The 26427-nt window shown below is 47.1% G+C and overlaps 5 protein-coding genes across 5 annotated transcripts; 4 read left to right on the top strand and 1 right to left on the bottom strand.

Annotated features, from left to right (window-relative positions):
- BGW36DRAFT_461906 (putative translational activator) lies at positions 1-8656 on the bottom strand. Its single transcript, XM_046222150.1, has 6 exons — positions 8448-8656; positions 1429-8394; positions 1226-1381; positions 1086-1167; positions 891-1032; positions 1-840 (listed from the first exon to the last, which is right to left on the bottom strand). Exons 1-6 carry the CDS (start codon positions 8566-8568, stop codon positions 283-285), a joined length of 8025 nt encoding a protein of 2674 aa, XP_046070893.1. The 5' UTR covers positions 8569-8656; the 3' UTR covers positions 1-282.
- A 42-nt stretch (positions 8657-8698) lies between these two features.
- On the top strand, positions 8699-12224 carry BGW36DRAFT_178969 (uncharacterized protein). Its single transcript, XM_046209704.1, has 4 exons — positions 8699-9632; positions 9680-10343; positions 10398-11288; positions 11336-12224. The coding sequence occupies exons 1-4, from the start codon at positions 8888-8890 to the stop codon at positions 12117-12119; spliced, it is 3084 nt and encodes a 1027-aa protein (XP_046070892.1). The 5' UTR covers positions 8699-8887; the 3' UTR covers positions 12120-12224.
- Positions 12225-12316: 92 nt separating this feature from the next.
- On the top strand, positions 12317-13947 carry BGW36DRAFT_178982 (helicase associated domain-containing protein). The gene is made up of 4 exons (XM_046209705.1): positions 12317-12740; positions 12790-13003; positions 13054-13384; positions 13437-13947. The coding sequence occupies exons 1-4, from the start codon at positions 12380-12382 to the stop codon at positions 13650-13652; spliced, it is 1122 nt and encodes a 373-aa protein (XP_046070891.1). The 5' UTR covers positions 12317-12379; the 3' UTR covers positions 13653-13947.
- Positions 13948-22006: 8059 nt separating this feature from the next.
- Positions 22007-24074, top strand: BGW36DRAFT_298371 (apses transcription factor StuA; the record flags this gene model as incomplete). Its single annotated transcript, XM_046211425.1, has 4 exons — positions 22007-22274; positions 22326-22526; positions 22575-22707; positions 22760-24074. The coding sequence occupies 4 exons, from the start codon at positions 22007-22009 to the stop codon at positions 24072-24074; spliced, it is 1917 nt and encodes a 638-aa protein (XP_046070890.1).
- An 843-nt stretch (positions 24075-24917) lies between these two features.
- On the top strand, positions 24918-26381 carry BGW36DRAFT_407934 (uncharacterized protein). Its single transcript, XM_046219066.1, has 2 exons — positions 24918-26063; positions 26118-26381. The coding sequence occupies exons 1-2, from the start codon at positions 25240-25242 to the stop codon at positions 26278-26280; spliced, it is 987 nt and encodes a 328-aa protein (XP_046070889.1). The 5' UTR covers positions 24918-25239; the 3' UTR covers positions 26281-26381.
- Positions 26382-26427: the final 46 nt, after the last annotated feature.

Genomic DNA, 26427 nt, shown 5'->3' with positions numbered 1-26427 from the left:
CGCTATACTCAATTGAAGATTATCAATCAAGTTGCTAGTTTTGGAACCTACATCTGTAGACATAACAAACAATACGAGCGGTCGAAGATTGAGATACGCTTATCACGTGATCTGGCTTCCAATTATGACTAGTAATCAACAAACCAATCAGGGCGACGCCATCATGTATATGTCTGGCCCAGGATTAGATAGATATTGATCAAAATATACTCTATATACGATAAATTTCATCTGGAGTAAATATTTCGAATTTTATGATTTACAAAAAAGCATAGAGAGTAATCACTCTTCACCAAAAGTGTCATCTCCTAAGTCGACTTTTCCAATGCTCCATAATTCCTTCTCATCTTCTACTTCATCGTTGGAAAGTCCGAGACCTCCTTGGCCTCCCTCGGCTTCTCTTCTTTCGCGAGCTTGGCTTGCAAGCCTTAGTGCCACACGTTTGAAATAGTCGGACATACTCCGTTTGGGACCAGGGGGTAGCTCTGCACCGGGTCCCGCCATGTACCTGTCAAAGACTGCCCCTTCAGATTCTACCACATCGAAGATAGCAAGGAAAGCAGCCTCCGCAGCTAATTTCACAGGTATTATAGTGTCTCTAACACTCCCAAAGATTGGTGGAATGAGTTGCACCAAATGTGGCCGTGTGTACTCGGGGTGCAACCGACTAATAGTGCGAATAACGACAAGAGCCAAACGCCGTGTGTCGGCCGGATTTCCTGGTGGTATCACTGAAGCTAGAGCTACAAACACTGGTTTCGTCGATTCGAAATTCTTGCCATCACCTTCAGCAAGTATATATTTGCCAGCAGCTAATACGCTGTTGTCGGAAATAAAGGTCTATGCTAGTTAGAACACATGCGAATATCTCAGACATCGTGCAAACTTACATCAGTATGGGATAGTCCTTGACAAATCACAGACGGTATTTCGGTTGCGAAGTTCTCGAGTAACAGTTCCGGTGCCTCAACAAGCAGAGCATTGAGTCCAAGTATGGAGGCGTGTGTGTAGTTTGTTGTAAGAACCCGAGTTCTAAAATGTCAGTGTTGGCTGGCTGTAAGCATAATGAACTAGACTCGGGTTACCTGATCAACGGAATCGCTGCAGCTGCAGTGAGGTTCTTCACCAGTGCACCAAGCAATTGGGCGTTTGTGATAGCCATCGCATCTGTACATAATGTCAGAGATGAATTCATCATAAAATAAACAAACAAATTACAGCTTACCTGTACGATCACTGCTGTCGTCGTCAATCAAACCTAGTACAGCATTTCTTGACGTCTCACTCATACTGCCGCCGGCCTTGCTCACGACTTCATGGAGCGCCTTCATCATAGCGTTCTTGACCCCATTATCGTCCGTTTTCGAACCGGTGATTAATTCTATAATTCGCTTAGTATAGCTTATGAGCAAAATACGGCTAACATACCTGCAACGAGTGGATCAACACGGGGGGTTAGAGTGATCAGGATTCCTAGACCCTTAGCGGCACGATTCCGTAAAGTATCGCTTGTAGTATCCGCCAAACCTCGGGCAAAAGTCCGTTGAAGTTGAGGCAGGAACGGTTTAACAGCAAGAGGGATCTTCTCAAGTAGCTTATTAAGCGCGAAGAATACTGCCGATTTGATATCCACAGATCGTTCAGAGACAACACGGATTAATGGACCTGTTATTTGGGTCACGAACGGTTTCAGAGAGTCTGCAGCTGTCCGATCAATAATGTCGGCAATTGCAAGAGCAGACTGTGTTCGTTGCTCGGTGTTTCCGTTCAGCAAGCCCTGTAAAAATATGGGGAAAATTGCCATGATACCCTTGGGCAAACTGAAGCCTGGAAGAGCGGCTCCTGGTACTCCGACCTGGCGTAAGGTTTGGCGGGAAGAGACTACCAATAATTCCATCTCTTCTTTACGCATGTTCGACGTTAATTTACTTAATGCAGCCCAGGCAGCCTTGACAACATTCACATCCCTATCGTCGAACGATATGAGAAGTACCCGGATCAGGTCTTGATGGTACCGTGAATAGTCGATTTCAGCATCAGAGAAAAACTTGGCGAGGTGATTGGCAGCATTGGCCCTGCGGCGGTGGTCATCATGTTTCATGAGACCCAACATCACGCTCATAGCAACATTCAAGCCATCATATTCGTCAACAGACACGAGTATGGTATCAAAGGAGCTACTAATTTCAAGCCTGTGCTCTTCATCTTTGGTTGATATAATCTCATCCATGAGAGTATTGAGCATCGTGGGCAAGCGACGAGTCATGGCCGAGCTAGCAACTTCTGCCAAAGATGCAAGTGCTCTAGCGTTGAATGTGCTAATGGGAGCTGTGAGTAACGTGGGAATGAGGTTAGGTAGAATTATATTGGCACGAGTTGTTTCGGTAAGCAAGGTGAGCAAAGCTGAGAGGGCTTGTTCAGCTTCATCCTCGTTCCTAAGCAAGGACAGAAGGTAAGGTAGAACTTGATCAACTGCCTTTTTGCCTAGGCTCTGCTGCAAGGCATCAAATGCTTCGGCCGCAGCTTCCCTCACATCCTCATCGTTATCAACTAAAGCCACTCGTACAATTGAGATGAGGATCTTCTCAAAGTCCTCAAGAGCCTCGGCAGATGCTGATACTATCAATTCACGGAGTGCAATGCAAATGCCTTGCTTGGCATCAACATCTGTAGATGTCCTTAAACCATCTTCGAGTGACGGTAACAACGTAGCTAAGACGCTTTCTCCGGCTTTCTTGATAAGATCTCCCAGGGCATTTCCTGCGATGACTTTTTGCTCCATGTTTGAGGATCCAAGCCGACGAATGATGAATTGCGTTAGAGTAGGAACCAATTCTTTGAGTGTTCTAGGCGTAGCAACAAGTGCTTTCCATACCGTAACAGCTGCACTTCTGACAAGACCGGATGTATCGCAGCGACATATGTAAAGAGCAGATAATATTTTGTTTCGCTTTTCCTCCCCAAGAATTTCCAGTAGAGACTGGCCAGCTTGTGTGGCGCCCTCTTCCTGTTCTTCAGCATCCACCTTGTTAGTGATACCGGTAATGTTGAAGAGCAAGTCTCCAACAAGTTCCACTGAGCTCAGCCTGATGCGGTGACTATCGTCTGCCAGACCACGCTCAAGCTCAGGAAGAAGAAGGTCAATAGCTTTCGAGGAGAAATTTTTAACTAATAACCGGCCAGCTCGCAAAGATGTTTCACGTATCGTTTCGATATCGTCCGCCAGGCCTGCTAAGATTGGTGGAATAATTTTGCTGAGATAAGACGCAAAGCTGTTTCCAAAGCAAGCAGGCAAGAAAATAAACAAAGACATGAAGCCTTCTCGGACGGATGGTTTGGAGCTGGATACGTTCTGCAAGATTGTAGGTAGAGTCTCTTCCAAACGAGTTGTTCCAAGGCCTGCAAGGACTTCGGAAAGTGCCTGCGCAGATCCCAGTCTGTCGCCTGCTCCTGTATCTGACTTGAGAGTGGACATGAGACTCGGAATGAGATCCGGAAGTGCATCTTCTCCCAATTTCTCAATGAGAGAACCAAGTGCTTTTGAGGCTGTGGCTCGAGTTGTTGGCACGGGATCGACTATTGCGAGACGCAGACCAGAGACGAGAATAGGCAAGTGTGAGATAAGGTCCTTTCTTTCAGTGAGATGTGCAAGACTGCCGATAATTTCTGCGGCTTTGCGCTTGGTAGCTGAGCGGTCGCCTAACCCTCGCTCAAGTATACGCACTACAAGAGCAAGTGAAGGAGCATCAAGATAATGGACAAAGGAGACTTTAATCAATGAATCCAAAGCTTCATCGGTGTACTTCGTTGGATCACTCAAAGCCTTGAGGAGAATTCCTACCAGGCCCTTTACCTCAGGGTTGCTAATAACCTCACCGAAGCGTTGCAAACTGCGATTTGCCGCATTGCGAACTTCTTTATGGCTGTCGTTCAATACGACTGTGAGCGGTGGGATAATATCTGGTAAACTAGCGGCTAATTGTTGAGGGTCGAGATATGCCATGGCACCTAGAAGATCGCATGCCCCCTTTTTGCTCCGCCATTGAGGGTCATCTAGCCCTTCTAGAAGGGTTGGAAGAATTTGTTTCACGCCATAAGAGCTGAGATTCGCAAAGCATGCCTTAGCGGCATCAAGGCAGGCCTCTCGCACATCAACACTAGGATCACCAAAGCTTGTGAGTAAGTGAGGAACGATTTGAATGACGTAAGGCTCGAATGTTCTTCCGAGAACAGCTGAAAGAAGCTCGTAGGCCAAAAGAGCTCCTTGGCGTTGGTTTGGGTCCTTTTTGTTGTCCAGTGCGTCTCTGAGGACCGGCATGATACGGTACTGCCTCAAAGCAAGTATACCTTTACCATGAATAATACCAGCAATTCCATATGCCGCCCCACGCCGGGTTGCATACTTCTTGGATTGAATTAGCTGGTCTAACAGATCCCGCACGTAAGTTTCAGTCTCAGGCCCAGACAACCTAACAAGGGGAGGAAGACACTCAGCAACGGCAGACTGTACCATCTCTGATGGAGTCGGAAGAGCAGCAAGCAATTTATTAACAACCACACTCAGCCGTACATCCCCGGGTTTAAGATGTCTGGCTAATGAACCATAGAGCACAATGACTGCCTCATTCAGCCAATCTGAACTAGCAGTTGCTTTGTCCGAAGATTCGAGTGTTTTCTCAAAAAGCGTCATAAGCTCCTCAACCTTTTGTTCCCCACGCTCTGCAATGACTGATCTTCCGCTGTCTGCCATTTGCTCCCTCACATAGGAATTTTTGTCCACCAACGGACCATTTTCAATCAAAAACTTCATAAACGACACGATCGTATTCCCTTCAAAAAGGTTGGTCATGGCTTTGAAAGTCAGAGCTACACCGCTTCTAATCTCCCAGACATCGGTTGTATCTGCTTTCAAAGGCATGCCGTATCTATCCTTCCCAGGAGCCTTGGGTTTGACTTCTTCAATGTATCTTGATTGCAATTCCGATAGCACAGCGCCAAATATTGACGGATTTAACTCAACGACGTGGGCAAGAGCCCGGGAGGCGGCGCCTCGTAACTGTGCGTCCTTTGATTCAAGGTACTTAAGAAGCTTCAGGTATGAGTCCTCGTCGACATCAAGAGCATTATCTTCCCAAATAGCCTCCGCGAGCTCTGCATTCTCTTCCACCTGGTCATGACAGCATAGCCAAATATGTTCAGAGAAGTCAAAATCTGTCAAATCGATCTCGGCTTCAATCGCTTGTAGAACAGCAGTTCTGACAGAGACTTCCGGGGCGATTGATCCTTCGAAAAGAACATCTAGCTCCTGGTGTGTGATATTTGATGAAATACATCTGCAAAAGTCTAACAAGGTATCCTTGACAATCTTGTAATGCTGGGAATATTTATGCAATGACGTAATCAGCTGTTGTAGAACTTCTCCACGATTGAGTCTGCTATCAGCAAATGAAGAGGAATGAAATGATAAGAACTCTAAAGTCAAAAGAACCTGTTCTCCGCCTTCTTCACCTTTTTGCTCTTCTATACCATCTCGGCTTAGCACAAGAATAGCCAAAGGGAGAATATAAGCGAGAGACGCTGATTCAAAGGGTAATTGCTCTGATGAAAAGCGCAGCCTATAGAGGATCCTAGTTACAAGATCTCCCAAGGGCTCAACTTCCATCTCAGGTGACAAGTTGGTGTTACCCAGTGCACGCAGAGTAGCAATGCCGATAAAAGGTCGTAGTGGACCAAGACGAGTGGAAACTCGTTCAGCACAAGAAATGTAAGCATTTGACACGGCGTCACCAACGAAAAGCCCAGCGTTTAGCCGCGCTAGGGATAGCAGAGCTGTAGTCGCTATGCTCATCCATCCACTGGGATCTGTTGGAGGTCCAGTGGCAAGTCCACGAACTATAACACAGCCTCTCTCAATTCTTTTCACCTCAGAGACTACTTCATCGCGAATCTTGGCTTCTTTTGCTAGCTGCGCTTTGACCTTGGCTTGATCATCTGCCGTGAGCTTCTTTTGGGGCTGTCCTTTCTTTTGTGCAAGTTGTTGTCGTAGCTCCTCTTCCCATTTTAACGTATCATAATCTTTTATGTTTTTATCAGATAGGGCGGAGGAAGACTTTGTATTCAGCACGTCTATAAATGTTGTTCCCTCTAGGGTACGAGCAATGGCAGCGTCAGTCGGTGTAAATCTAGATATGCGGTCGCTTGCTAAGTCTTCCTTGAGAATCTGAGCGACTCGCGGAATCATCACATCTGGGGCGACAAAGACTAAGTCTGCAGCCGCACTTCCAACAGCATTACTCGCTTGGGGAATCTTTGACTGAACAGGATCTTCTAAAACTTGCATTAATTGCTTAACGCACTCATCAGCATGATCAGAGACCAATTTTCCCGGGTCTGTGCCTGTTTTCAAGCAGATATCAATCCAGGATGACTTGGGAATTAGCTCCTCACGACAGAGAATGAGTAGTCTAATTAGCTGATCTTCAATTGCCGCCCGAATCTCCGTTGGGGAGGACTCAGCAGGCAGTGCATTTGGGAATATGGCCTTTGCAACAAAATGAAGCAAACCTTGGCTAGCTTGACCTGCAGCATTCGCGGCAGATTCCTTGTCCGCAACAGCCAAACCAAGGATCCAAGACCATAATGCGTCAATGATAGCTCCGCCATTTATTTTAGGGTCTTCTAAGCATATAGCCGTCAAAGCTTTACAGGATTCTTCTCGTTCTTTAGAAGATACTGCCGGGCTAACAACCATCGAGATAAAGGCTTGGCCCCATGCAGTTTTGCTTGCTGCATCAAATTCATTCAGCCCATAATCTTTTGCAATCGCAGCGAGCGCTCGTGTGCACCAGTTAAATTCTTCTTTGGTCGTCAGTTTGCTGTAGACTTTTGTATTTAGTAGAAAAGATGGTTTCGGTGCTAGCGACATAGACTGTTTAGTAACGCTCTCCCACTCTGCCTTTGAGATGCTTTTCGATCCCCGCAGAAGACTGCAAAGAGCAACGTAACCGTATGCGGTTGCAACGAGTCCGTTCTGTGCCGAAGGAAGAGGATTTGCAACTACTTCGTTGAATGAGTCTTTGAGTTTAGTCAAGACCTGGTTGATCAGCTTCGCATTTGAGGGGTCAAGAAGAGCGTCTGCATCGGTTGCCCAGAATACTTCAGCAATTTGAAGCTGCCATAATTTTCGAAATGGCGCACGCTTGTCTATCAAGGCTTTTGCGATGGCAGTGACCAATTCATCCTTGAGAGACACTTTCGAGCAAACAACATGGGCAAGATGTTTACACAAAGCCTTGAGTTCGGCAGCTAGGCTAACTTCACTCGACTCCTTGACAGCCACTGGAACCAATCCCCCGATGATCTCCTGTGAGATCGCAGTGAAACAAGGAATCGCGGATATGGCATCAGCATGTAAAGCACGCTGTTCTGCGTTCGATATTTTCTGGGTCTTCAGAGGTCCAATGATTTCATTTGTCAATTTAAGAAGTGAGTCTTCAGTCTTGCACCGAGAGATGAGGGACTCAAGTGATTCAGCAGCACCTTGTCGGATGACAGCATTGGTTGATTTTAAACTGGATAATAGTGGTTTAGCCAGGCGAGAATTAATCACTGCTGAAAGATCAATACTCGCCGGCAGCGATGAACTGAGAGGTGGAATAAGCCCGTTTAGCACAACCTCAGGCGATCTTAAAATTGCTTTTTCCAGTGTCGGGATAACCTCATTGACTAAGTCATCATAAGTAACGAAAGACGAGAAAAAATCCGACAGTCCATTTGCAATGTGCGACGGCACTATGGTTCGCGAGCCAACAACTTCCTTAGTATAGAAGTTTAAAATTTGCTTCTTTGAGTCTTCTAAAGTATCGGAGACCTCTGGAAGACGTGCACAAACACCACAAATTACACCGATAAACGGCGCATTTCTTTGAGCTGCCGATCCCACGGTAAGCCTTGAGATAGACTGACGTACGGTCTCCTCACCAAAAGTATGGGAGGAAAATACGGCTCTTAAAGCACGACGTGTTACCCGTAAGGCGGATTGCTGTACGGCCGGTTTCGAGGTCTCGGCTAAACATAGCTCTAGCACATTTGCATTGGCAGATAGTATGTCCAGAACCACAGCAATCGGCACGTCAGCACTGCTCAGATGTTGCAGCACGAGACAGCACCACTCGACAAGAACGAATGCAGATGCTGGAGCAAGGCTGGGCTTTGAACATTCTTTTTGTAGCCTGCTGGTGAAGTATTTTATATCCTTATAATCAGCCGCTGAGTTAAGGACGGCACGAAGACATTGCTGAACGGCTTGGCGAGAGAGTCGGTCAATGTAGAAGGGATATGTTCGAAAAAGAACGTCTAATAGAGAAATTCGCGCTTCTCCGAACAAAATGGTTCCTACACAGAGTCTGTGGTCAGTAATTGTCTGCGTTGACAGCGGAGGTTTGTACCATTCTTTTCCCGCACTACCTGGAGAGCTCGCACACGACGAGACGTCGAGCTTGACAGAAGAGCATCTGCAAGGCTCTCTAAATTCCCTGATTGGATAGCTTCCCACTTGATTTCATCCATTTTTGGTGGGAAGGCACATGTCGAGCTAGTGCAGGGCTTCCGGCTTGAATGTTGAAGTGTCCCGCAATTGTGTCATAAAAGATTTTAGAGGTTTGTTGTGGGGAGAGCCTCCGTCACCCGCACCTGCCCACTTTAAAGCGCTTTGCAGGCACCGTTCTCAGACTCTCTTCTTTTCTGGCTTTTCAATGACTGGAAACGTCTAGTCCTCTGTGAAATTCATATATTACCTGGAAACTTGGGGTCAGAAGAGACTCCCCGGATCTTTGCGGTGAAAAACTTCTATAATTTATATCCGACAGTATAGCAAACGCTATTTAACATGCCTCCAAATAAGAAGAAAAAGAAGCCGGCATCGAATCCGGCCCGAGGCTTTGCAACGGTTTCAGTCCCCTCACGGCCAAAGATAGTCGATTTGACGGCAGTCTCGTCGACTGCAGAGTCGTCACTTGCAGCATCCGAAGGGGAGAACTCACCACCACCAACAGATATACAACAGCCTGTTGCAGGAAATGACAGCAAAAAGACCCTGCAAGCTTTGTCACCAGAAGAGCTTGAAAGGCATTTTGAACAGGCGGAACTACAGTCTCTAGTGGACAAACATGCCGCCAAATGTAAAAGCGAAGCCCTTCGCCAAGTCTCCAAACTTGAAACCGAAAGGCGTGTGCTGAGACCCCAGGCCAATATCTTGGGATTGAACGACTGGATGCCCCAAGATATCTTAGATAGAGTCCTTACATCTGCTCAAACAGAACTTGACAACCGCGACCCTCCATCCGAACGAGACTTGGATGGTTCCAAGGAAGAAGAATTAGCCACCAGACTCTGGACTCTAAAAGAGACATTCCAGAAATTACGTTTCTCTCAGACTCGAGTGGAGGAACTCCTGAAATACCTAGTAACATACAATTCTGGATTCGCAGGTGGCAGTAAAGACTTGTCTTGGGTTATAGATGAATCCTTAAATTGGCTGGCATTGCAATGCAGTCCAGCCGAACTGCCACCTTATGACAAAAAGGAGGCAGTTTTTCCAAAGACTGAGGAAGCGATAACCTCATGGATAAATGGTAACCATCGTGCCCTAATGAATAGTAATAGTGCTCATTCTTCACAGATAGTAAAGAGCGTCAGTCTGCAAGCGCCTCAATCTCGTCTACTCCTGGCAAGGATGACTGGAAGAAGTCAAAAGCTCCTCCTCCACTCATCAATGATCCGGAAGTTGTTTTGGACGATTCAGATAGCTCTATTGACCCGGAGAATTTTGTTGATGAATACGTTTCTCTACAAAGCCGCTTATACAAAATCCAACCCAGGCTAATCGATCAGCTGGCAAAAGGCGCGAAGAGGGCAACGCGAGAAAACCGTGCTCAAAACGAGTCAGATCCTAGAGCAAAATCAATATTACGGAAACTCACAAAGATAGAGAATGATGTTCTTTTTGATCGTCACGAAGCGGACGTCAAGTGGCTAGATACGCTCAACCATCTCAGACAAGAAGCAGCATTTGTTAGAGAAAAGGAACGTACAATTGAAACACCCTCCGGTCCTATCCAGCCCTCCAAAGATTTTGGGGAAGATTCTGGGGTGGTGGGTGATGCTCCTTTGGAAACTCCAATATCCGACGATGAGGGTCTTTTTGGGGAAATATTCGCAGGAGACATAAGTAATGGGCCATCCTCGATTCTAGAGACACCCAACTCACATCATTTACTTCGCGACTTCGGAAAGCCAAGTGGACTTAGTCCACGGAGGGTGCTCGAAGAAGTATGCAAGGCAAGGTAAATTCTTTTTATTGAGCTTTCTTTAAGATGTAAGCTGATGAATGGTTCTAGAGATCCAGCCTCGAAGGTACTTTTTAAAGATTTATCAGTATCGTCCTACTCGAATCGGAAGGCAATTGAGATACAATGGTCAAAACCGCAAGAGGAGCCGTTACCTATAACAGTAGAAAGAGTGACTATTCAGTCGAATCCTTTCACCTTGTTTGCATCTATGGACTCTATTGCAACCTCCACGTCACCTCAAGCAGAAGGCTACACCTCTACTCTTGGGCTCTTCCTCATTTCGTCGTTGAATACTAAGGAGGGAAAGGCTTATCTTCGTCTTCCAGCGGTATGGAGAGAGCTCTGGGCTGAATTCTCTGAAATAAAAAAACGAGAAGAAGATCAGGCAGACAAAGCACAGTTCAAATACCTAAGAGACTTGATACAGGAGCACCATGGTAAATTTGAGCACGATGTTGTCTTGTCTGAGAATTTCAAAAGGAGAAACGGAAGCTCTAAGAAGACCGAGCCACCTGAAATTTCCCAAGATCTCGGTTCGCACATATCTACAGAAAAGATGACACACTTATGGAAAGAAAAATCGTCGACTTCATCCTTCCAAAAAATGGCAGAGTTTCGAAAAAGTTTACCGGTTTGGGCATATAAGCAGGAAATCCTTGATACCCTGGCTAACAATCAAACCATTATTGTATGCAGCGAGACTGGAAGTGGTAAGAGTACACAAATTCCTTCATTCATCATGGAGAACGAGCTTGCCAATAGCCGAGAGTGCAAAATTTATGTTACTGAACCTCGAAGAATCTCGGCAATTTCGCTTGCACGACGAGTCAGCGAAGAGCTTGGTGAGAAGCCCCATGAAGTTGGGACCAACAAGTCTTTGGTTGGCTATGCGATCAGGCTAGAAAGTAAGATTAGCCAAAGCACTAGGTTAATATTCGCGTACGTTTCCTCTCTTTCTAACGAAATTCTGAGATTGACGTCTGTAGGACAACCGGTGTTGTTGTACGCATGCTGGAACGACCTAGTGATTTTCAGGACATTTCTCATATTGTACTTGATGAGGTCCACGAGAGGAGTATTGACAGTGACTTTTTACTTATTGTTCTACGGCGTCTTTTGGCTCAGAGACCAGACTTGAGAGTTGTCCTTATGTCTGCCACTGTGGATGCTCGACGTTTTTCAAACTATCTCAATGGTGCACCAGTTCTCAATATTCCTGGACGGACTTTTCCAGTTGAAGTCAAGTATCTCGAGGATGCGGTTCACTTGACAAATCATCGAATAGCCGATCAACAATCAGGCTCTATTATTGATGACGATGAAGACTCATCCTCGGAGGGACCTCGTAATGACGATGCAACACGAAGTTTAAGAGTATCTCTTGAAGGGTATCCACAGAAAACCAAGGAGACTGTCTTGAAGTTTGACGAATATCGTCTTGATTATCGTCTAATCACAAAACTTTTGGTCTCGATCGCAACGAAACCAGAATTGATCTCGTACAGCAGAGCAATTCTAGTCTTCATGCCAGGTTTAGCAGAAATTCGTCGACTTCATGATGAAATTGGAGCAGATTCGATGTTCAATCAGGGGTGGATTCTTCATACACTCCACTCATCGATTTCCAGTGAAGATCAGGAAAAGGCTTTTCTTGTGCCACCGGAAGGAACAAGAAAGATCGTGATCGCCACCAATATCGCAGAGACTGGTATTACAATTCCAGATATTACTGCTGTTATTGATGCTGGAAAGGAAAAGGTCATGAGGTAGTCATAGCATTTCAGGTATTAGATTGTTGCTGATAATATTTAAGATTTGATGAGAAACGCCAACTGTCTCGACTAGTTGAATCATTCATCTCTCGGGCTAATGCCAAACAACGACGAGGACGAGCTGGCCGTGTGCAGGAGGGGATATGTTTCCACCTGTTTACAAGGTACCGGCATGACAATCAGGTATGTACTCTACCTAAGTGTTGAGAAGCGGTTTTTGATTTGCTGCCGTAGTTGTCGGATCAGCAAACACCAGAAATGCTCAGGCTGTCACTTCAAGACCTCGTGTTGCGTGTCAAAATTTGCAATTTAGGCGAAGTTGAACAAACGCTTCTCGAAGCAATGGACCCACCGTCTTCGAAGAACATACGAAGGGCTATTGAGTCATTAAAGGAAGTGAAGGCTCTGACAAGTAATGAGGGCTTGACGACACTAGGGAAGCAGCTCGCAAAGCTCCCACTAGACGTATTCCTTGGGAAACTGATCATATACGGTGCAATTTTCAAATGCCTTGATGCATGTGTCAGCATTGCTGCTATTCTTTCGTCGAAATCACCATTTGTGAACACATTAGGGTCGAATACGCAGCGGGATTTGGCTCGCTTGTCTTTCAAGAGAGGTAATATTATTGTATCAGATATTATGGTCGATCACTAACAATGCGACAGGTGATTCTGATTTATTAACTGTATACAATGCGTATCTCTCATGGAGAAAGGTCAAAAATACTCCCGGAGTAAACGAGTATTCTTTCTGCAGAAAGAATTTCTTAAGTCCGCAGACTTTCTTAAACATCGAAGACATCAAAACTCAACTATTGGTAAGTATTGTTGATGCAGGGCTATTGAAACTCGACGCCGATGAGCAAGCGTCACTTCGAAGGTTTGTGGATTTTCCTATGACTGGTACCAAAGCTATGCTAATTTAATCAGAACCCGAGTTACAAGCCGCAGTCGGAACTTCTTCGTCGTCCCCGAACGTGTAGATGTCAATAACTCAAATGATCTTGTTGTCAATTCCGTAATTGCATGGAGCTTCTACCCCAAGCTAGTGATACGCGAAGGGAAAGGATGGCGCAACATCACAAACAATCAAAATATACGGCTTCACCCAACATCTGTCAACAAACAACCGGACCATTCGGTTAAATGGCTGTCATTCTACCACATCATGCAAGCTCGCAGCAAGTTCTACAACGCACATGAAACTAGTGCTGTTGAGGACTTTGCTGTGGCAATGCTATGCGGTGAACCCGAATTCAAGGTATTATATGATTTGCGCCTTTTATTAGGCATGGCTAATGAATGACGAATAGATGTATTCTGGAATCATATCCATTGACAATAACCGCGTTCGCTTTTCAGTGCGAGACTGGAAACAGATGCTTGCCTTCAAAACCTTGACCACTCGAGTGCGGGAAGTCTTGACGGAGATAATCCGCAACCCGCAGAAGAAGCTTTCACATCAACAACGCGAATGGATGGAGATATGGCAGCAGGTATTTTCTGCAAAGGGTCACGAGAAAAAGTGAGTCGCTAGACGAGATAGATTGCTAGACTGGTATTAGATGGTTTGCATATCCGGGTGTGATTCTGGACGTGAGGCGTTAGCTTGGACTACGATTGGTATCCATGGATATTTACACTTGATGATGACTAGAACTGATATGAACATAGAATAGTTATGTCCTCGGCATTTTTTTTGGGCTTATTTGCCTTGGTTCTAGCTCTATCATAGTAACAGCTCGATGCTATATAAAAACTTGTTTGGTTATTCCAATTATGACTTGTCAATCAAAAGGTAACATTTAAAAGTAAAATGATATCAATTATTGATTATACCGAGAAGTAATATTAAATATGTCTATCAAGTACAATTGAGTATTTGTAAATGTGATGGATCTAGTTAAATATGTCTATCAATTTTAAAATCGATAAAGTTTATGACTTTTCGTTGAACTCAAAACCTTGATATATCTGGGCTACAAATTTTCTACCAAGGGATGGATGGTTTAGTCAATTGGTTTTATGACCCAAAAACTTTTGGTAGAGACCCAGGGATTAATTTACTGATTAGTCGAGCTGTTCATCCTGAATATTTATCTGAAAAAGCCCAGTATCCCTTGATACAGAATATATGCTGTATGACAGATATGTTGGCGCTGCAACGACGAAATAAAGAACAGACAGCTACATGTAACGGCGTACACCACATGACAAATGCAAAGCATCTTGATCTACCAATTATTTCATAATATCAAACGGAATATATATGGACGCTGCGTGGCCGTTGACTCTTGAGCGTTATCGAGGCATGGCCCTACAGCCAATAGCCAGGTTCGAAAATGTTGGTAATAATAACGGGTCCTAATACTTGGGATTTCACGGGCGGTGGCCACAGCTCAGCACCTATTAATTAGTTATTTAAGAAAACTAATTAACTTAGTTATCTTGCAAGTGCGTGCGCATGGACCGAATTCTGATCCTCGACGATGCAACGGAGATCGCGTCGGCTAGAGGCTAGTAATGGGGCGAACCTAGTCACGGCCGGCCTGTTGATGCGTCGCACACGATCATGGTATGCTGACTATCATCTAGTATGCAGAGGGTCATGATCAATCTCCAATTCTAGATACTCCGTAGATAACAGCTGAGTGGCGGCCATCTCGGCTGTGCGACCGCCAGCTCAAGTCACCCGTGTCTTCTATATGGTGGACAGCCGACGCACGGCGCTGGGCAAGACTCAAGAGACCGGGATCACCTAGCTCGTGGCGGGGTGTTCGATGCTGTCACCACTCACTCGCATATGCGACTACGGGTTGCTGCAGCGGAGGGTCTGAGAGCAGACGCTAAAACGGCGGCGGGCTGGCTGGTCGCCACTGGGGGGACGCAAGGGGTACCTTTGACAGGGTACGGGAGTGCTGGAATAGTCATAGTCACAGACTAATAGGACATTGTTGGCGCTATCTAATATATCCTACCTACCATTCGTACTCGACGCTCGCTCTGTCATAGGTGCACGAAGTAGGATCGGCCGGGGGTCGAGGGGACAACTGATCGAGGCAGGCAGCTGAGGGAGCCCGAGCTCATAGCAGAGCAGTCGATTGGCGAGAGGGCTGATCGTAGATACGGAGTGCAGGCGAGGATCGGCCAGCCAGCTGGCACGTAGTCATAGTCACAGTACGGGAGTAATTGTGAATGAACTTGAGAATGGAGTGGAAGAGCGTGACGCGGTGGGGTCGCGGTGACGTGGTTACGGTGGCGGCCAGTCCTTGTGCGCCCGGCCACAGCCGCGGAAGGTGCATGCCGCCAATCAGGCCAATCGGTCTAATTATGCGCTGTTCTAGTGGGTCCTCCCGTCTTGGCAATCTCGTGACTTCGGTCTCTCTCTTAGTAACTAACTTATTTAGTACGCTTAGCACTTCTGACAAGTTCTTCCTCGAAGAATATTGAATATTCCTGTTTGTTGGATGCTATTGATTACAGTGGAGCCAGCGAGCGTCTTGTTGGCCAGCCCCGCAAGGGATTAGTAGAAGACTATGAGGATGAGGTGACTGAGGGCCTGAGAGAATTCATTTTTGGTCCTCAAGTTCTTGCTGCTGACCAGCCCCCAATATCGCCGCGCCAATCACACCAGCCTGTCTGCGCCGCAATGACGGGCCTGACAATCAACAATCGAGGAGCAGTAATTAATTAGTATTGCGACTGCTATCCGTCGTCCAAGGCCGGCCTACCCTGGTCCGTCCTCGTAATCCGATTCCTGTGCCACGGTACCCCTCTCGGCGGCTTTCATCTGCTCCCATCATCCGAGGTCCAGCGGTAGGTCCCTTGAAAACAGACGACAAGGACGAGAAAAATGATGCCTTCTTGTGGTGAATTGAATGATTGTTATTATTACAATCTAGGCATGTACGGTAGATCCTGCCCGTGCACGTCGCTAAAGTGCGGAAGTACGGGAATGCAATGTGAGTTTATTTTCTCATGCATTGGCATCTGTAACTGCGGCTGCATCAGTGCATCACCACGCAGCCCTTGCAGGTATCTCATATCAGACCCAAAATACCCACGATAGTTTGATAGCGAATACCAACTATGACTTAATGTCAACACCAACATTGTAATTATCCAACTGATTGGCTACTTGTGCGATTAATTAATATCGCCGATATTCCACACATCCTGTGACTCTATGAGTGGATCAGTGTGATCGCCTGGAGACCTCGTATCGTAATCTTAGGCTGAACTCTACCATGCGATGTGCTCTGTCCTCATTGACTGCGGTACTGCGAAGTACTATTAGTGTTAAGTAGTAATACTAATGTAGATAGGACGGAACGCGGAACTTCGTTGCACTGTGATCACTTTTTGAACTGATGGGCAAACAATAACTAACAAACTAATCCAATAGTAAAGGCATTATGCCTACCCGCGGGCAGGGATAGTCTGACTTGAGCAGTTACTGGTCAGTACGAATTACGGGTTTGATGAACAGTCGCTGCTAGCTTAGCTCCGTGCCATAATTACTTCTACACATTAGAATAATTAACAAATTGATCAAGGACTGAATAGCCGAAAGGGCTAAGCATGCAATCACGAGCCGAAGTGAGATTTTAGCAAAACGTCCTCCCACACTTTACATAATAGGGTAGTAATAATATATTTTGTTATGCAGCTCCCTTAAGGCTTGGATCGTGGGCATCTTGACGCGCATGGCATGCTCGATTGCTACGACAGACCGATTCGGAAGTATTCCACATGCTGACTACGGGGAAACTAACAGAAGGTAGAATATTCTTCGATTTTCAGCCAGCTTGACGTTTTTGATTGGCCAACTTGACCATTCCGTTGGCTATCATGGGCTGAGGGTGTAACGCGGGTATGTACGATTTACTTTTACATTTACTATGACTTGGACTCTCTAATTCAACAATAAAAATTACTCATACTGCTCTCGATACTTACACTTAAATCTTGAACTGGGTAGACTCAGATCCCGATTAGGCTATTACAGAACCAGGGTAAGGACAGCCAGGATCGGCTAGCGCCCGCAACTGGTTCCACGGTTCACTGTCACTCAGTCGCTCGTATTGGCCCACATTCCACAGTCCAGAGCAGCGAGCTCAATATCACGCGTGATTATACCTGCTGTAGTATTATTATTTTTTCCTATTTGCCATTTCTATGAAGAGGCGGCAAGACGGTGAGGCCTGTCTTTGTTGAGACTTTCTTTCAGACGGGGCTGCACCCAATGGCCGCGGCGCTTGCAAGCGAGGAAGCAAGGAGGTCCTTAGCTCCCTGTCTGGGTTACACAGTCGGAAGGTGACGGGAGGCTCCGGCTCGTATACAAGAGCGGTGAGCCTGCCTGCTGTCGTCAAGATGCAGACAATATGAATACGTATTTGGCGAGAAAAGATGCTGCGTAGTTGCTCATTTAAGTCTGCTCTTGCTGTCCGCACTTTACGGAGCGTCTCTCATACAATGTGAATACATATCAACGTGTCGAGAGCCCTCGGGAAAAGCTCCAGTGGCAGAGAGCAGGCCCGGTCTAGACTAGTCGCCCGCCCAACGGTCTAGACACCTCCGGCTCACCGATCCTTTGGCGCACGCCCATTGGTCCACTCGACCATATCCCTGTCGGCGCCGCTCCGGGATCGCACATATCGCAAACATTCAGATTTCCACTATTGGCCCGCGCCGCCAGGGTGTCCCTGGTTGAAGACAAAGACGGGCAGAGTGGAAAAAGGCAAAAAGGGGGGAGGAAAGAAACAAGAAGTAGGTTGACAGGACTACCTTCCTATTTGGTTCTGACAGAATGTCCGTCTCTATATCAACCTCAATCTCAAACTCAACCTCAGCTTCAATCTGCCTCGCCGTCGTCGTTAGCGTCAGACAGACTAATCGCGGGCCGCCCGCCGCCCATCGCCCATCGCACATCACCCATTCTGGATGCTCCACAGCTACTATTCCTCTTCTATGTCTACATAGATGATAATACTCCGTACTTGTTAGTAAAATTACTTACGCCTCTAGTCTGTTAATTACAAACCGAGCTCCTTGTTCAATGTTGAAGTATGCCCGAACTAGCGACGTTCTCAGCACAGACGGGTTCGAGTGCTTGGTGATACTGTATTAATGTCTGACTGTCGACGATCCATTTAGGACTTGCAGGATCTTGCATGACCCCGTTCTGGCATCTGCACTGCCAGCCAGAGCAGCGTCCGATAGACGTGTAGACGTGCAGACGTGCAGCTCCTTCCCTCCCTAGCACCTGCTCAGCTGCATTGCCATCGACTATCCTCAAGCTAGCTCCTGCAGTCGAACGCTGATGTTATTGTTATTGTTATTATTATTCCTCTTGACCTTGTTTCATCTTCCCCGGGTTGCCGCTTGTATGCACGCTCTGATTGGCGGGCGCCTAGAGGCCTCGTCCGGCGCCCTGGTTGGCTGAGCGCATACCTCCCTCGTGGCGTGACTTGAAAGGCCCGTCATCCACGTAAGGGAGAACAACTTTGGTTTCAGCTTGACGGAGTTTGTCAAAACTTTTATTTCCTTTTGACCACCGATTTAATTCCCCGGAATGAATAGAAAATAAGTTTAAGGGGAGGCGGAAAAGGAAGAAAGCGGGGAAACATGATTCAGTCAACAGATTATTCCTTAGTATTTCTTGTATATTATTTAGTATGACTATTCTATCTAGTGAACATTACTAAACAATACTTGATAATAGAGAGTGAGACCCTTCTCTTAGTCTCTGGCAGGCAAGCGTAAACTGTAATGCTCGACTTGGCTAATACTGCTAAGCTAATAATACAACGATCAGCGCTCCGATCCAAGCCCGCGAATCATTCGCTCCTCATTATCAAGGGCCCGTCAGCAGCGGACGTTGCGATTGGTCCGTCACACCATCACTCAATAACACCACCAAAGTGTAGGATTAGTTAGAATTTATTAGTAGTAGTTAGCGCCAAGTTGGTTGTGCTATGTCGTAGCTTACGGAGCCTTCCGTGTAGAACTCGTCGTTTGAATCGATCGATCATGGCCAATGAAGACAATGTGGTCGCCCGTAACAAGTTATGAACTGTTTAGGTAGAACAGGCGAGCCTCTCCTAGGCAAGAAATACCAGCAGGGCCAATCCAGGCCTAACGCATCCCTCTCGTGTAACACCGACGATTCATGCATGCCTCTGTCAGTGTGGGCACCCGGTATTTTGCCGTGCATTGGTTTCTTCTTCTTCTTTTTCGACCATTACATGATGATAACCATCACTGGGGAGCTACTTTTTGCGGCAAGGGCCTCCACCAGAGCGCTCCACTCGGAGCCACCCACGAAGCATGACAAGTTGACGTTATTATTTATATCTTCGTACGCATTATTCCTCGTTCGTAGTGTCTTCTTCAGGCCCTTCCACTTTCATCCGGCTGACTGGCTGGACCAATGGCCTCCGGTCCACGGCGACTCCTTGCGTTCCACAGTCAACTTTATAGAAGTTGAAACGGGCCAAATTCGGCTATAATTCTGTAATTATTGCTATTATGTTCAAACTTCAAGCTTGATCGAGTACAGGATGGGACTGTATGGCTGGTGGCTAGCCAATGGCCGACGGCCGGCTGGCGCCCGCCGCCCAAAAATAATCTCACCAGCGCATCATCGCTACTAGCGAATCAGCGCTGCGTACGACCTCGTCGACGAACTGCTGCTGGCTGATAACGTCTTGTGGATGTCTTGTGTTCTTCATTGTATTCTTCAGGTCGGCAGTGCACCACGCGTCTCGAGTAAGATGTTCTGGCCATGGAATTGAGGAGGCCAGCTCTATCGCGAAATAGCTAGTGAGGGCGTCTAACCCAACACCGTCACTACTTGCCAGTTAGCATGGTCCCTCGGATATAGCATTACCTAGTGCGCCGGCTACTGCTAGTATAGTTCTCTGGCTGCCCCGTGCAGGCCTCTCCTTCGCACTCCAAACCACCGCAAAACAAATTAGCAAATAATAGCGCGCCAATCCCAGCCTCCAGGAGTCGTAGTGTGTAGTGGCTAGTGGTGCTTCCAGGCCGCGGAAGGTGGGCTTCTCTTGGCCGGGATCGACCGTCCTCCTGCCTTCCCTGCCTCTCTCTCTTTTCTCTGCGCTCGGTCTGGCTCTTTCCCTCCTTCCCTGCGAGCCTCTCTTCCTGCCTGCCTACCTGCCATCGTTCATCGCTCCTTCCCTTCCCTGGTTGGCACCTTCCCCACTTCCTAGTAATTAATTGCAATTGCGGCAAGCGCCAGCCCAGCCAGCACCACCGAACCATCCACCATTAACCTTCCACCTTTTACCTTCCTCCTTCCACTCGTCGTCGTCCCTCTTCCTCGCCCTCCTCCTCCACCCATCGTCCTTCTTTCTCTCCTCCCCGTCTTCTTCCCTATATGCACCTTCCCATCCAAGGGGGCTTGTCAGAACAGCACGTCCGTCCTGAGCCTCCACCCAGAACGCTGCTTCTTCTATCCCTTTCTTCTATCGCTGCTGCTGCTGCTGCTCTCTGCGTCCCCGCCCTCGCAAGCCTCCGAGATCGTTGATCTGCCTTGCGTTTGTTGCTTGCTTACCGCCCGCCGCTTCCGAAGCTTCTTTGCTGCCCCAGCCTCCACTTTTCCATGTATCTCGCTCTCTAGAAGAAACCTGCCAGGGTACGCTTTCTTTTTCCTCTCGCCTGCTGATGAACCCCGTCATTCTTAACATGACCATTCCCTGTCCTACCCTGCCCTGCCCTCATGTTTGAACTCGTGAACTGCATCGCATCTCCCTACATGCATTGAAGCTACACTCCCGAACCTTCTTGCAGCTCCATTGCGCGCCCCTTTGCCGTGCGCCGCCAATTGACTCTCGGTGCCTTGCGATTGTTCACTCTGCTATCGCGACACTTCTGCTGTGCTTGGTTGCTGTGAATGACTTTGTGCTGCCTCTAAATTCTGTTTTCCCTCTCTTTCACTGTACTCATCTGTCTATTCCCATAGAAGTGTTGTCCCAGTTTAGACGCAGACACGGGAATTGACCTACGGCTCTCGACTCTGCCACGACCGCCACGACCGTTACGACCATACTACGATTACCATCGTTCTTGTCTTTTGTCCTTTTTAATTTACTTCAGACCACAGTGCTGAACGACGTCGCCATTTAGAGACGCATGTTTTGATCGTGTCCACCTGCAATCCAACGATCGATCAATTCGAGCGTTCTGCACCCAACAAAAAAGTTGAAAAGTATAACGAGTCAATCTTTGCGCCGAAAAATTCTGCATTTGGACCACGCGCCTTACGACTAGAAACGATACCCACAGAGCGCCGCGTGCTGTGATTTAGGCTGTTGAATAATATCTGCATTTCGGTTCCTGTGCGACTCCCCAGCGCTTGCTGAGACGAACAACCGAGAGAGAGAAAAAAAAGTTTTGATGTAGATTCTTTGCATCGTGCATTTCTGTCCAGCTTATCACTATTTCAGCGTTCACCTTTTACGATACTAACGAACCTCCCACGATTATCGTCAGTTTATAGCCGGCATTTCTCAACATCCTATTCAAGGATTTACAAACCTAGATTTCCGCTTCGGATATCGCCCATCATTTGCGTCTCAGCAATACCGAAAAGCTGGAGCTACCGTCGATTACCCAGGTTCATCCCGTCGACGTCCCGTGGTTCAATCGCCACGTCGCTGAAAGACCTTCATTTTCCACAGATAGACTTTCGTCCTTGGCACTATCAAACACTCAAGTGCCCTTTGCCCAAGGTGTCGCTCCCAGTTCTTCACTGGAAACGTTAGCACAAACTGCTGCTAGCAGTCAATCTCAGGTGCTCACCGAGCCTCCTGGCATCTCTTCCCACGCCTCAATTGATAGTTTGGCAGACGGCCATAGCGCCATGAACCAAACTCAATCCTATATGGATGTGCATTCATCGCACTTTTCATCCCCCCAGCCCTATGGCTCGCATGGTGCCACCGCTGGAACTATGGTACCATATTCGCATTATCAACAGCCGCCACCGGTTTTACCGCCTGGCTCGACGGGATATCCGTCCACTCCCAGCTCATACTCGTACCCATATTCAAACGGCGTCACCTCGACCACTCAAGCGTCTTCCACTTCGATCAACAACCAGGTTCCTACTCAGATTCTACCCTTACCAGGTATGTAATTCAAACGACTATTTTATCGGCTGGCTTATTAACTGTCAATAGCCATGACCACTCACACTGTAACACCTCATGGATATGTCGGAGGGACAAATGCATCGTCACCACAACCCTCGATCCATGACCCAACGGGCCAAACCTGTCCTCCAGGGGCGAAGCCGAGGGTTACAGCAACTTTGTGGGAGGATGAAGGTAGTCTATGCTACCAAGTTGAAGCCAAAGGTGTCTGCGTTGCTCGACGAGAAGGTGTGTAGATTGTTTTAACAACTCAAATCAACATACTAACTATTTCAGATAACCACATGATAAATGGTACAAAACTTTTGAATGTTGCCGGTATGACTAGAGGTCGCCGAGATGGTATTCTGAAGAGTGAAAAAGTCCGCCACGTAGTGAAGATTGGTCCAATGCACCTGAAAGGCGTCTGGTGCGATTACATATAGTCCTTTATGTCTTTTGCAACAACTGACAATGAGTAGGATTCCGTATGAACGCGCTCTAGACTTTGCCAACAAGGAGAAGATTACCGACTTATTATACCCACTCTTTGTTCACAACATCGGTGGTCTACTCTATCACCCCACCAACTCGAGCCGCACCAACATGGTCGTACATGACTCGCAACAACGCAGGCTGGAGGGCAATCAGAGTGCCAGAAACTCGCAGGGTCCGCAGGGTCCCGCCCTGCATCATCACCACTCTATGAGCAATCCTGTTCCATCACATCTATCACAGGCTCCTGCGCCTTCAGTTGCTCCCCAATCAAATGGTCGACCTGGACTTGATCGGGCTCATACCTTTCCTACTCCTCCGACAAGCGCCTCGAGTTTGATTGGTATGCCGAATCAAGGAAGTACATATGAATGGAATCCTCAGAATATGGGTTCCAACGTACAGCCATCTCAGCCATTGTCCATCGATACTGGACTGAGTAACGCCCGCTCAATGCCTGGTACGCCTGCAACCACACCGCCTGGCAGTAACTTGCAAGGCATTCAACCATATCAGAACGCCCCCACCTACGATGCTTCTAAGTCGTACTATTCTTCAGCTCCCCCGTCACAACCACAATATGCTTCGCAACCATTAGCGCAACCTAACCTTGCCGCTTATGGTCAAGCGTACATGAAGAACGACATGGCTCCACCCTCTGCGCGACCTTCAATCGTTCAGGCTGAACCAGACCAAGGCGATGCGAAGGTTGACCGGTACGCTCAACCAAATGGCCAGGTAGCGAATAGCACTAGTGAAGCAGAGCCGGTTCAAGAGCCCGAGCCTGAGTATATCCACGACGCTGGTGCTGGGTCATACTCGAACCGTAACTCTTACACTTATACTACTAACGCTCCCGTGGGATCACTTGCTGGGGATCACTCACAGCTAGCTGCCTCTCCTTCGCATCAAAATGGAGCTGACCGCATGACCCCACGTACAGCTGGCGCAGCTTCTCAACAGTGGCCTCAAGGCTATAACACACCTCCCAGAGCAGTCCAGGCTGGTAGCCTCTCCAACATTGTTAGCGACACAAGAGGTGCCCCTAACGGTGATGCGTATCCCAATTCCACGTATGCACCCACTTACTCAAGCTACTCCTCCATGAACGGGTCCCTTGGAACGAAAAGACTCCGGGACGATGAAGATGATCGTCTTGGCCGACCTGATGGGCGTGAAACTGAGTATGACTCGAAGCGCCGCAAGACGATCACTGAACCTCCCGTTGGTGGCCCCGTTGGAGGCTCGTTTATGCAACTGCAGCAGCCTGTGACAGCCGGTGGTGTTGTCCGGCGCCGATGAACAACACCCTTACCATTTACTTAATCAGCCTAATCTATGACCAAATCACGCTGTGATGTTGGGTCTACTAATTAAGAACTGGTCTCTTACATGTCGGTATTCTCTCATTGGTACTTAGAAGGCAGATCTCTCTTCCTGCTTTGGTTCTTGACTATTTTCCGGCGTTCCAAGTTTTCACCTACGGCACACTTGGAGAATAGGAAGGCGCTCATATTGGGACCGAGTATTGATAACCCGTTGTTTAGTGCTTTCTGCCTTCTTTTTCTGACTCACGAAGACATGAACTCGCACGAGCAACCTCTTAATCCTGTTCTCCTCTTCTGGGATTTGCATTACGTTTGATTTGTCCATGTTTTGTGCATGTGTTCTGTTTCAACAAACGTTCTAACGACCATGATGTTACGAATCTCTTATTTTATTTTGATGATATTTGTGTGTTGAGTGATTTTCTGCGATGGCGGGCGTATGCCGACTGACTACAATTGAACTCATTCGTTTCGTTCATCTGTCTCTGTTTAGTTTGCCATTTGAGGCCAGAGCCTACCCGTGTTTTCTTTATAAAAGCTCGCAAGAGACGACGGTGATGATAACGATCAATTAAAATGTTTGTTTCTATAAGTTAGTTTAATCAATCAATCACTTTAGGGTAAATCTTTGGTACACGGAGAAAATATGTACAAGTCGAATGACTAGGTAGTCTAAACACGTAGGCTCAAGCATAGAAGTCAAGTATAAGAAATAAAATAAGATATACAAAGATCAATTATTGATATAAATATCAATTACATCAGATCCAGAACACTAGATGCTTTGATGTAGTTTATCAAAGATCTTTTTAAAGATAACCATCTATCTATGAAATTATTCAATAATCCCAAATAGGCAAATTGAAAACATGCCGCATTTCTTGGCGGCGGCATCGATGACGCTAGTTCATACTTCTCCAGAATTTGACTCCAACTCTCAGTCAATCATTCAGATCAGTATATTCTCAATAAACAACGTTTCGAAAACAGTAACGCCTGCCTTGATTATGAAGACTAAACCTGGGAAATGAAATATCATCGTTCGTCACAGCGTTCCTCAGACATCAAGCTTATTCCATGTTTAGCCTCACGATTTATCCAAAATATCGACAGAATTAATCAAGGGCAAATCTCTCTCAATGGCGCAAAAGGCTAATACCGAGCGTACCCTCCGCAATTGCCAAATCTTTGATCCCTGGAATACCTCATCCACAGGCCATCAGCGCGCCGACAACCCCTACTCCAACACAACCGATTGGCAGACTACCCGGCGCGAGAAACTAGCGCGACAGTTTCGTGGGGTGGATGATGGTGTCGTGACTGTTATGAATATGTATTTTGATCCTGCGGAAGATACTCATGGTGCTGCTGGAGGTAGTGTGGAGGAAGCTGGTGGGAACGGGCGAGGTGAATGGCAGTGGATATCGGCGGAAGAGGCGAGGAGATATGAGCGGCGGAACGAGTTGGGCACTGCGGATATCAGACAGTATATGGGGGGCGTGAACAAGAGTGCTAGTATGTGCAGCAGCAGCACAACTGCGGAGATGGGCAAGAAGGTCTCGAGTAGCAGCTCGAATACTGCAGAAAAGCCGCCAGGCAACAAACAACTCATCACCACGACATCAGACCGCACGAAACTTGTCTACTCTACATCAGCTCCAATAAAAGCCAAGGAGAAGAGAACGCAGGGGATCTTTCACTCCCTGACATTCTTCATCAACGGCTCAACTTACCCGCTCATCTCAGACCACAAACTCCGCCAACTCGTCGCCGAACAAGACGGGGCGATAGCACTCAGTCTTGCGCGACGATCCGTAACACATGTTATAATCGCCATGCCGCCTAATTCATCCGCCAAATGTAGAAGTGTCGGTGGCGGGGGGTTGGCGGCTTTGAAGTTGGAGAAGGAGATACGATTGACAAAAGGGGGTGGAAAGGGGATTAGGTTTGTAGGTGTTGAGTGGTGAGTTTCGGTCTTCCTTCTATTTGTTCTGAATAAGAGGGTTAATGGGCTTAGGATTATCGAAAGCGTCAAGGCTGGTAAGAGGTTGCCGGAGGCGAGGTTTGCTGTTCCGGGTGAGAATGGTGGTGGGAAGAATGACAGTGGTGGTAGTCATGGGCTGGTAGGAGCGTCAAGTGGGCAAAGGAGTGTTTATGGGATGTTCAAGGTAGCGAGTTGAAATTATACAGTCGACTATTGCATGTATAGCACAGGAATACGTAGCGTTCGAGGCGATGGGTGGTTTTTTGATTTATAGCATGGACTGGTGATAGAGCAAGCAATATTCAAATATTCATATCTATTCTACGAAGATCAAATAAGTACA

This window comes from Talaromyces proteolyticus, assembly GCF_021365285.1.
Source record: "Talaromyces proteolyticus strain PMI_201 chromosome Unknown BGW36scaffold_7, whole genome shotgun sequence".
In the NCBI taxonomy this organism is placed as follows: domain Eukaryota; kingdom Fungi; phylum Ascomycota; class Eurotiomycetes; order Eurotiales; family Trichocomaceae; genus Talaromyces; species Talaromyces proteolyticus.
Note: the sequence above shows the minus strand (reverse complement) of the source record. Positions and strands in the feature narration are given on the sequence as shown.